Source organism: Sitodiplosis mosellana, unplaced genomic scaffold, assembly GCF_009176505.1.
Source record: "Sitodiplosis mosellana isolate CC-2019 unplaced genomic scaffold, AAFC_SMos_1.0 Smas_scaffold_1512, whole genome shotgun sequence".
NCBI classification, from domain to species: domain Eukaryota; kingdom Metazoa; phylum Arthropoda; class Insecta; order Diptera; family Cecidomyiidae; genus Sitodiplosis; species Sitodiplosis mosellana.
The window spans coordinates 1-10285 of record NW_022596754.1 but is presented as its reverse complement, the minus strand read 5'-3'; the positions used below and the strand labels follow the sequence as shown (position 1 = coordinate 10285).

The 10285-nt window shown below is 37.0% G+C and overlaps 1 protein-coding gene and 1 long non-coding RNA gene across 2 annotated transcripts; one reads left to right on the top strand and one right to left on the bottom strand.

Annotated features, from left to right (window-relative positions):
• The first annotated feature begins 2876 nt into the window (after nucleotides 1-2876).
• On the top strand, nucleotides 2877-4929 carry LOC129571163 (uncharacterized). Its single transcript, XM_055450928.1, has 3 exons — nucleotides 2877-3038; nucleotides 3194-4148; nucleotides 4268-4929. The coding sequence occupies exons 2-3, from the start codon at nucleotides 3233-3235 to the stop codon at nucleotides 4927-4929; spliced, it is 1578 nt and encodes a 525-aa protein (XP_055306903.1). The 5' UTR covers nucleotides 2877-3038; nucleotides 3194-3232.
• Nucleotides 4930-8072: 3143 nt separating this feature from the next.
• On the bottom strand, nucleotides 8073-8632 carry LOC129571164 (uncharacterized). Its single transcript, XR_008688221.1, has 3 exons — nucleotides 8515-8632; nucleotides 8257-8436; nucleotides 8073-8186 (listed from the first exon to the last, which is right to left on the bottom strand). It is a non-coding gene; the product is annotated as an uncharacterized LOC129571164 (long non-coding RNA).
• Between the last annotated feature and the right edge of the window lie 1653 nt (nucleotides 8633-10285).

Sequence of the window (10285 nt, the reverse complement as noted above, 5' to 3'; positions counted from 1 at the left end):
TTACAATTGCAGCCCTGTTTCAAGCCTGTCAACAGGCGTTTCAGTCGATGATGGAAGAAGCGAGTGTCAAGAGTCGTTTTTTGATGGAAATTATTATGACATTGGAAAATTGTTTGAAAGTGATGAACATCCCGCTCAGTAGGTTTTGTGTTAGCTAATAGTACAACAATTTCAACAATATTTTTTTCCTTCATTTTAAGCACCAAACCTGAGACATTACAGATGGTAACTGATATGCACATATGCAAGAAGTCAATGGATTTGGAAATTCAAATACAAATGTTATCGAAAAAATTAAGCCGAATTGAATCTTTATGTAAGGAAAATGCGCATCAAATCAACAAATTAAATAATCTAGTCAGTTATTATCAAAAGAGAGCAAAGACGCTCAAGGATATTATAAGCAATATGAAATCTCAAGAATTAATTCCTGAACACGCCGAACAGGTTTTAAATGTAAGATGGTTAAATTAAATATTTTTAAATCGGGATTTGGATAAATTATGTATGTGGTTTTGCATAACGACTTCTCGTGCATAACGAAGTTACTGCATCTAATTATGAAAATTGCGTTGAAACATATGAAAATATTCTGAATTTCTCATGGCGAACAGTGTACCGAGACAAAAGTAGATAAAATTATATTTGCTACAACTTACCTTGAAGCTTCACGACCGCATTTCTTCCCATATACTTTTGTGGTTGATGCATTAGAAACGATTGCCAATCGTTGAGTTGGTTTGGCACGAGTCCGTTTTGGGATAATCCGTTCTCGCGAAGATCCACTGAAAATATATACAAACAGCCAGTGTCATCGACAAAAATTAGGTTAAGTTATATTTGCTATGCAACAATTTGTCTCGGCACATTGTACCGACACAAAAGCAAATAAAACTTATTTGCTACAACTCACCTTTGAACACCAAAATTTGGCAAAAATTCATCTGCATAATCCAACAGTGCTTTCAATTCACGTGGAACTTTTTGTTTCGGCATTTTGTCTTTTCTTTTTTTCTTCTTTTTCTTCTTTTTTCTTCTTTTTCTTCTTTTATTGAAATAGTTGTCACTCTTAAACACAAAATATATGTTGCCGCGTTAAGAGTCAAATCAAAAAGGCGGCTGGTTTGGAATTCGCCCAGTTTGACAGAGCGAATTGCAAACCACTTGTCACAATGACTTCTTTCACATGCGGCGAAATAACACAGCGCCGCTCACGAACATAACTCAACTGCACACTATAAAAAGAAATTGTTGTTGTATTTCAATGCAAAATGCAATCGACTATTAGGCATTGACGCCAATTAGTTTGTTTTGAATTTAAGAACTTCTTGTTTTAACGCAATTTTGAATTAAATTCATAATACATTAACATCATTAAGGAATCCTCACGGAAGGGATATGGAACGAACATGAATACGGAACGGAACCAAATAAGAAATGAGAACATTCGCAGATCACCTCGATACAGAAACAAACGGAAAGAGATTTGTTCCGTTCCATTCCGTAAGGAATCTATACGAATACGGAATTGTGATTGGTTTTACTGATTCCGATTTTGATGGAAACAGAATGAGTTTATTCAAACATTTTATATAAAATAAGAGTAGGATAATTTATGTTTATCTATAGATACTCAAAATATTTAGATACTTTTTCATTTTCTAGATAACTCACAATTATCTGAATACAATATTTTTTATACAACACTTTTGGTTAAATGGTTTTGTCGTACCAAAATGGGAAAATGATTTATCAAAATGGGGAATTGATTTATCAAAATGGGGAAATGATTTATCAAAAAATAGGGAAATGTTTTACGAAAATCGGAAAATGATTTATCAAAATGGGGAAATGTTTTACGAAAATCGGAAAACGATTTATCAAAATGGGGAAATGATTTACCAACCAAATTTTAGGCTAAAAATAGAATAGAAAGGATTTTATTACGACAATTTTCAGAAAATCTAGGAAAAAATAATTTACGTTAGAGAGGAAAACGAATAGATGATGTCAAAGTAATATACAACGTCGGCTTTCGATTGAACGCTGGCAATTTAATGTATATTCTCGCTATGGAATATACGGATTTGCCAGAAAGAATAAAAAATTGCACATTTGCACACAAACAGTGTTCCCACTTTCTCTTGTGAATGCGTATTGCTATGTGAATATACAATAAACTGTCAGCGTTCAATAAATGGGTCGTTGTGCACAAGCATTCAGTAGCATCTTCTAACACGTGCTCGCTGCTAAGGCATTAGTAGTTGGTCATTAGTCGGTGCAACAGTTATGTTTGAGTCGTCGTGAATACTTTGTGTGGTGTAGTTTTTTCGAAGAAACGTGTTGTGAAAATTCTGACAAATCAAATTTTAGTGCTGTGTTTTTTTTCATTCGTGGATAATTAAAACAAATATTGCGATCGGCGTGCTAATGTCATTCAATGGAATTCGACCATTTCAATAATGGTGCGAACAAGAAGTGGCGTATCCACGACACAAAAAGATGTTTCGCCAACGAGGTGCTAAGAGACCGCCGCAAGAAGATTTGTCACCAAACGCGGAAAAAAGAAGATTGGAAGGTAATAAAATTGCTTCAAACAGTTATTTTTTCAATAGTAAATTAATAAATTTTGTAAATAAAAACTAAATTGTATATTGTTTCTGTTGTATTTGTCATACGTTTTTTTTGTATTTTTTTTCAATGCACATATTCATCTGAATTTATAGAAACTCCACCTAGTGGTGAGAATGAACAAATTGTCGACTCAGGCCAAGATGTTTCACCGATCAATGCAGCAGTTGGCGAACAAAGCGGTATGTGAACATTTTGTTTGTTTGACAAGTCAAATTTGACGTCTTCATTTATTTACAGGCGGTGTTAGTATTGTATGCTGGCAATACAAAAAATCTCTGAAAAATCGACAAAACGCCACCTACCATGAATCTTGGCGCTCTGCTGTACTCGCGGTGATTTTGACAGCAACATACTGTCATCAACGACAAACTTTCTTTTCATTACAAACCGCAGTAGCAACAAGTGTGAGTATTTTTTCATCTTTGGCAAATTCCACTTTTTTCTGGTTTAACTATTTTTCATTTTAACTTTTCTTCACTTTTTCCAAAATTTTATTGTTTTAATTTGTTGAATTTGTTATTATTTATAGTTATTTTTTGCTTTTTTGTGTTTTTTTTAGCATTTTTCTTCATTTCGCAAAATAACATAACCTCGCAAAATGGTTAAAACCCGTTCATGCAAAGTGGTGTTGAGCCCACTCAGTGAATCTGAAATTGCAAAGCAAACAAAAAAAGTTCGCTTCGAAGAATCGGAGAATGTGTCGATGGAGCGTCGTAGTCGTAAAGGACAGTTTGAAGCAGAAGATTTTGAACGTCGTGAAAAAAGTGAAAGCCGCGAAGTGAACAAATATTCATTTCGACGTGACGATGACGAATGGGAATATCGCCGCCGACGTCATGCTAGCCGTAGCCGCAGCCGAGGCCGTAGATACTCATCATCGGAAAGCGATGGATATGACGGTGTTCGTGACAATGCTTATGGTCGTCGTAGTCGCAGTCGTAATCGCCGTTATGATGATTTCATGTATCCATTTCCATATTTCAATCAACCATACGGTTTCGGTGGTTACCACCATCCAATCGGTTTTGAAAATCACCGTCACCCAATGTCATTCGGGTTTGAATATGACCGCTATCGCAATGTTTCTGGCTGTTTCTCTGGTGGTGAATGTCATGTGGCCAAAGCAAATATGACTGCTGAATTGCCAATCGTAACCGCACCGGCACCAGCACCAGCAAAGCGCAACCAACGTTCACGTTCAGTAAGTGCTGCTACTCCTCCGAATGAAAAGTATTGCGACGAAACTCCAATCGAAACACCAAAACCACGAGCCCGAGCCAGATCGAATGCAAGTCCGAGTTGCAATTCATCCGCTGATGTATTACCAGCACCTGGAAGACGCAATCAACGTGCACGCTCAGTGAATGTTGCTGATGCTCCTCCGGCAAAATCCCGTCGTATCAATACTCCGAGCGAAACACCAAAACGTGGTCGGCCAAAATTGAATGCATCATTGGATACGACTGTTGATGAATTTCATGCACCTACAACACGCAGCCAGCATAGCCGTTTAGGTAACCCATCTTATTATTTCTTTTTTATTTTATTTTTTCTATAAATTGTTTTTTTTTTGATTGTACTCAGATCAAATGAAATGATGCTAATGAGTATTTGAATATTATATTTTTTTCAGCTGCTGCCAGGGCAAATCGAATTACCACTGTGCAAGCTGGTGCAAACAATCAAGGTCGCTCGAATGTCCCATGGTTGCCGGTTTTACCTCGTTTCAGTGTGCTTGACAACGTTCATACTTCGCGCAATCATACAATAGTGAGTGGTGCTTTGAACGACTCCAATACACCGACATCAGTTGTTGAAGTGACTGATGCAGATGGTGCAAACAACGCTGTTGATTTGTCATTGGCCAAAGCGGTTCATTCCATTGGAAATAATTTGGTTGATCTCAATGCATCAATTCCACATGATCTCAGCCACGACATGATGCAAGCACAAATCAAACTCAATGCTGAAATGATGCAACGTGTTGAGGCATTGGAAGCACAAAGAAAAGCATTCGAGGAGGAACGTAAGAAGTTGCAACAGGCAGCCGAAAAAAACAAAAAGGCAAAGGAGTACTACAAATCGTTGTACGTTGAAACGGCTGGAAGTTTGGAACAATTGAAGAAGAAGAACGGCAACAAGATGATCAAAGGAAAGTCAGAAAATGGTTCTCATCCATCGGATGCAAACAAGGCCGTTTCAACTCCGAACGCACTGAATGCAAACGAAAACGATTTGGCTGCAGACGCATCGAATGCAAACAAGGAAAACATCACTCCACCTCAAGTCGAATAATTTTCCAGGTTCTTCAACCAACAAACAAAAAAGCCTACTGTTACCTGAACTACACAACTGTGTTAAAACTTAGATGCTATTTTTCTTTTCTTTAGATAGTTTATATTTCGTTAGATCAAAAAGTCATTTTCAATTCATAAACATATACACAGTATTTATTAAATAAAAGGCATATTTTTCATCGTTTTTCTTATATCGAAATAAATATCGAAACAAAATTTTATTGTGTTTTTCTTTTAACAAATCACATAGACTTTTTCTTCAAACTAAGGCATAATTATTTCTTATTGTCCCTGTTCTTGGATCAACTTTTTATATTTATGTCGAACCGGATTTTCATTATGGATTTTCAAAGTCAATCGCTTTGCAATATCAACTGACTTCATTCGCATGTACAGATCAATTATTTTTTTTATGAAACTATATCGATGTCCCGATCCATCAGAATGATTTTCAAAATTGGAGCTAACAAATAGGTTTTCAAACGAAATCTTACGCAGTATTTGCAATGCAATCGACTCGTAAGAGATCGTTTTTCCTTCACATGTCCTTAAATATACGTCAACGAATTTACAAATTTCAAACGTACTTTTGCAAGGTTGCAAAATATTACTGTTTCGAGATTTGAAACGTATGAAACTATCTTCGAGCAACTCGTTCTCAATGAACGCAGCAATACATTGCTCACAGCTGATTATTTTTCTGTAGCGATTGGCCTGCATTATTTTGGCTTCTAATACACTGGCCATGTACGCTAAAGAATGATCTTGTGCATCGTCTACATATTGTGTGACTTCAAAACTATCGATATAGTCTTCATCCAGAAACATCTCATCGCTATGCTCTTCATCCTCAAGCACATTTTGTTCAACTTCTTCGGTGACATTTTTCTTCTCTGTAGTCCGATTCGATGAAACAGTGAGAATTCTTGTGCCGCTGTCAATGCAATTTGCTTTTTTCGAGCATACGACATCATTATGAACCATCAACTTGCGATAAGCTGCCTCAAACTGCTGTGCAGTTGGATTGTCGTTGTGGCCTTGAGAAAAAAAAAAATAATTAGTTAAATGTATATTATATTAAATGCATAATGATAAGAAAGATTATATCTACCGCCCATGCTGCGAATACAGCCAAACAGTGTTTCGATCAAGTCCTGGGAAAAGCGGTGTGTTACTAAGACATCCATCTTGTCATTGCTTATATATTCTTCAAATATTTTCATAATGTTCGCCATATTACAATATAGGCCGATGAACGGTGTAGAAGATCCAGAGGAGAATATTGGTTTTGTTTCGCCCTCTACTCGCAGTGCTTTATAGTACGGCATTGCTTCTCTAAAACGAGTGAAAGCCTCAATATAGTTGGATTTTGAAAGGGGCTTTTTGAGACCGATAGCGCCTTCCAATTTTGAAGAATTCATCACATCAAAGACATCATTCGTAATTCGGATCAATTTGATTGTTGGCCCTGCACCTTTGAAACTATCATTTTCGCTCATCATGAACTCCAATGAGTCAGCCACGCTGTTGCTAATCGTCTCGCCTGCTAATTTAACGGACATTTTTCTATGCTGCCAATCCATATGCTCTTTAGTTAACTTGTTGCCCAAATTAAATGGAAGATTTTTTTGTGTCTCGTACAATAATTCGATATACTTCCACGAGATTATACCATCATCGTCATCAATTAAGTTTCTGGTACCAATGCAATTTCTGATTAATTTGAGCATATGGGGAGGGTCTAAGATTATAAAGATTCTACGCTCCTGATTCGTGGGGTCAAGAATAAAGGCGTCACCGTCCTCAAAGCCTGCGCCCATAATTCTACACATTGCTATGTTTGCCGTAAATCCATCAAACGTAATCGAGACAACTTCGATGCCAACTTCATCCAGGCGAATAAGGATTTCATTGACTAGTGCAGCTCTTTCCTCAGCTATAAGGCCGCTAGTTAGAAAATAAGCAACGGGAATCTTGAAGTCTTCATTTGTGCCACTTACAAGGAAAACTAGAGCGTCTTTCGCCAGGGGAAGAGGTTCTTCGCTCGTAGCTGACCGGCCCATATCAATGAATCCATCAAACTTTAATTTATTGTGGTTCCACTGAAGATGTCGACGTATTGCCATTTCGTCAAATATCAAAGAAACGTACAGCTTCAATCCTTTTGCTTTGTACTCTTCGGCCTTTTTCCGCAGAAGATCAAAAGCTTCAGATGTGAAACCTGGTGCAGCATTTATTGAAGAATACCAATTGCGCATCGTGCATCTCGACGGCAAGTGGTTCTCAAACTTTGTTCTGACATAATTGTACGCTCTCGGACTGTAGTAATGTAAAGTAAGGCAAAATGATCGAACGTCTTCAGAATATGTTTTCTTATCTCTTCCAAAAGTCAAACAATCCAGTATATTTTGCATCGAAGTCTGCATTTATTTATTCAAAAAGAAAAAGAAAAAAAAACAATTATACAATTCCAAAAAAATACAAATATAAAATAATTAAATGATAGAAACCGATAGAAACTAAAGTGCAATTAAATTTCGGCGTAGGTTAATTTACTTTGGGTAATTCGGCTTGCTCGTGTTCTTTCAACTCTTCACCAGTACGTTTCGATGCTTGTTTTCTGTAATATGCCACTTGTGTTTGTAGTTTTTTTATTTCATTCGATTTATCTTGGCACAATTCCTTCACTTTCATCAATTGCACTTCATTCCGTAGAAAACGGGCGAATTGTTCGGAGCTGATTGTGATGGTTTTGCTGGGCCTAATGGACAATAAAATTTCATTAGAAAACATATATGCATATTTTGAATGGTTGAAGAAATTGAACACAATTAAAAAATGAAACAATACTCACAATTGAGTTCCGTTCAATGAATTTTCTGCGCTATTCGAAGCTGTGACGTTTGGAACTTCATTCTCTTTCTGGTGCATTTTCTTTTGGACTGATGCAGTTTGTGGCTTCATTTTGGAGACCAAACCAGTGACCGATGATGGCGTTGCCTGACTTTGATATTCAACCGGTACAAAATCTGCCACTGCTCCCACCAAACTGGAAGAATTATCGATAAATTGAATCAAAAACATTTCATTTTCTTTTATTCGGTGTAAGAGAACAAAAAGACAGCTATAAACTCAACTTACTTTTTTTCTTGGATTGGTTCAATGTAAAGAGATGTTGTTTGTGCATTGTTCAGAGCTAATTCGATTTCTTGTGGATACTCTTCAATTTCCAAAACAACATTCCGTCCATCAGCACTGAAATCAATATGAAAATCGTGTCTGGCTTAATAATATAAACAATGTGAATGTATTGCTTCTTTCCTACCTTGGAAAAATCGTTGGTAGCGAACCTTTTTTAAGTGTGGTTCTTTTGCCGTTTTTGATTATGTCGGTCGGATTGAAGTGAAGAGAGCACACAGGATAAGAAATCGGTGTATCGTCAAATGTTTGATGGCGCCGTATCTGCTGAACCCATTTTTTCCGCGTAGCCAGATCGTGTGGAACACTGCGAATTTTTGTGATTTTTTTGTTTGTAAATATTCTATATGAAACAACTCACTCATAATTTATGAAAAATACTCACTTGAAAAAAGTTTGTTCGCCTTTTTTGGTCTTGCAATTTAATATTTTACAATTTCCCATCGTATTTTGTAATATAACATTTGTTATTATTCACTCGCACAACAGTCCGCCAAAACAAATGAATCACAACAATGATGTTGACACAAGCATTGACAGCACCATTGTTTCAAAGAGCGACAACGGCGTGGGTAGAGGGCGTCTGCGTAGAATTTTCAACGACAAATCTTCGTTAATAACACCGACCGTTTATTTACATTCCACAAAAAATCATGTTTGCATCGGATATAATATATTTTATAAAAAATTCAAATTATAATACGTTTGATTTGTTTAGTTCGTATTAATGATGAAAATCAAGGTGATTCATTGACAGTGACAAGTAACGCTTCGAAGAAGGTATATATAGATTACGACAACATTTATATGTTGCAATATATTAAAATTACAATGTTCATTTTTAAGGACGTGCTCAAGACGATCGTGGAAATCGAGCCAATTTATCGACAGTATCAAACAGTGCTTCAGGTAGTCATAGTTCATTCGCACAATAGCATAAATTTATAACAAACTGAGCTCGTGATTTCTAAGGTTTTTTTCGGTAGTGAATACATACTGAATGCATTTTTCATTGTGGGTCGCAAAAATGCGCACGGTTTTTCATCGATCGATTGTATGTCTGTGTTAAATTTATTTTCATTTCTCTTTTTAGGACGCGATCAAAATGATCAGCCTGGAACATCGACAGGTGGAAAGACCATACATGGAGAACAATTACAACAAACACAACGAATTCGTGAAGTTGCACACGGTTTGGCTATTGAAACGGTGGATGCAGCCAATTTAAGTCGATGTAGCTCGTCCGCCTCGGAAGATGCAGATAGGAGCACCTCATCAATCTCCGGTTTATTGAATCGTCGAAAATGCTTGGCCAATGAAGAAAAAGAAAACGAGCAAGAAAATCCGTCACCACCACCACCGGTAAAAAAACTGCGGTACGGGGTCCCCTTCAAATGGCCAGCATATCCGGAGCGCACGTTCAATACCTTTGAGGAATGTGATGCATTCATAAACGGTAATATATGTGAAAAAAATAATTTCGTCAGATGATCATCATTAAATCTGGCCATAAAGTCTTGATAATGTTACTAAAATCATTTATGTATTATTATTAGGTGAGCAAACATGGAAACACGTGAAAGATCGGCAGACGAAAGATGGTTATGTTGGTGAATATCGCTGCACTGGAGTCAAGACTCATACTGAGCCGTGTTCAGCTGGAATTTGCACCAAATTTGGAAAGGTACCCGGCGCCACATAGTATGAGTTGTACCGTTTAACAGCTGCACATGATCACAATGATTCTCCCAATAAAGTGACTGCATTAACGAACGGTGCAAAGAAACTGATATCGAAAATGGTTGATGAAAGAAAGAAATGTGGCCAAATCAGCTCCGTGACGCTAGCCCCCTCGGTTCCAAAATTTAAATCCGAGCACGGTTTCGTGTTCTACGTAATTTCTGCTGATTACTGCTCGCTCCGCAGAATTTCTGCTGCAACCGGTGACGAGCAGTAATTGTCCAAAGTTTCGAAAAAATCCATGAAAATCGATTTTTCGCATATTTGAAGGTTTTGCCCCAAAAATTAATTCCAAACTAAATTTTCAACATTTTAATAATCTGAGGGCTGATAATAAAAGGTCTGGAGGCCCTTTAATTTCTGCCCGCTCCCACAATTCCTGCTTTAACCGGTGACGAGCAGTAATTGCCCAAAGT

Bases quoted from the DNA above. Each gene is read 5' to 3' on its own strand.
- LOC129571163 (XM_055450928.1), top strand. From the start codon at position 3,233: ATGGTTAAAACCCGTTCATGCAAAGTGGTGTTGAGCCCACTCAGTGAA. The intron at 4,149-4,267 runs GTAACCCATCTT...TATTTTTTTCAG, and splicing joins CAGCCAGCATAGCCGTTTAG to CTGCTGCCAGGGCAAATCGA.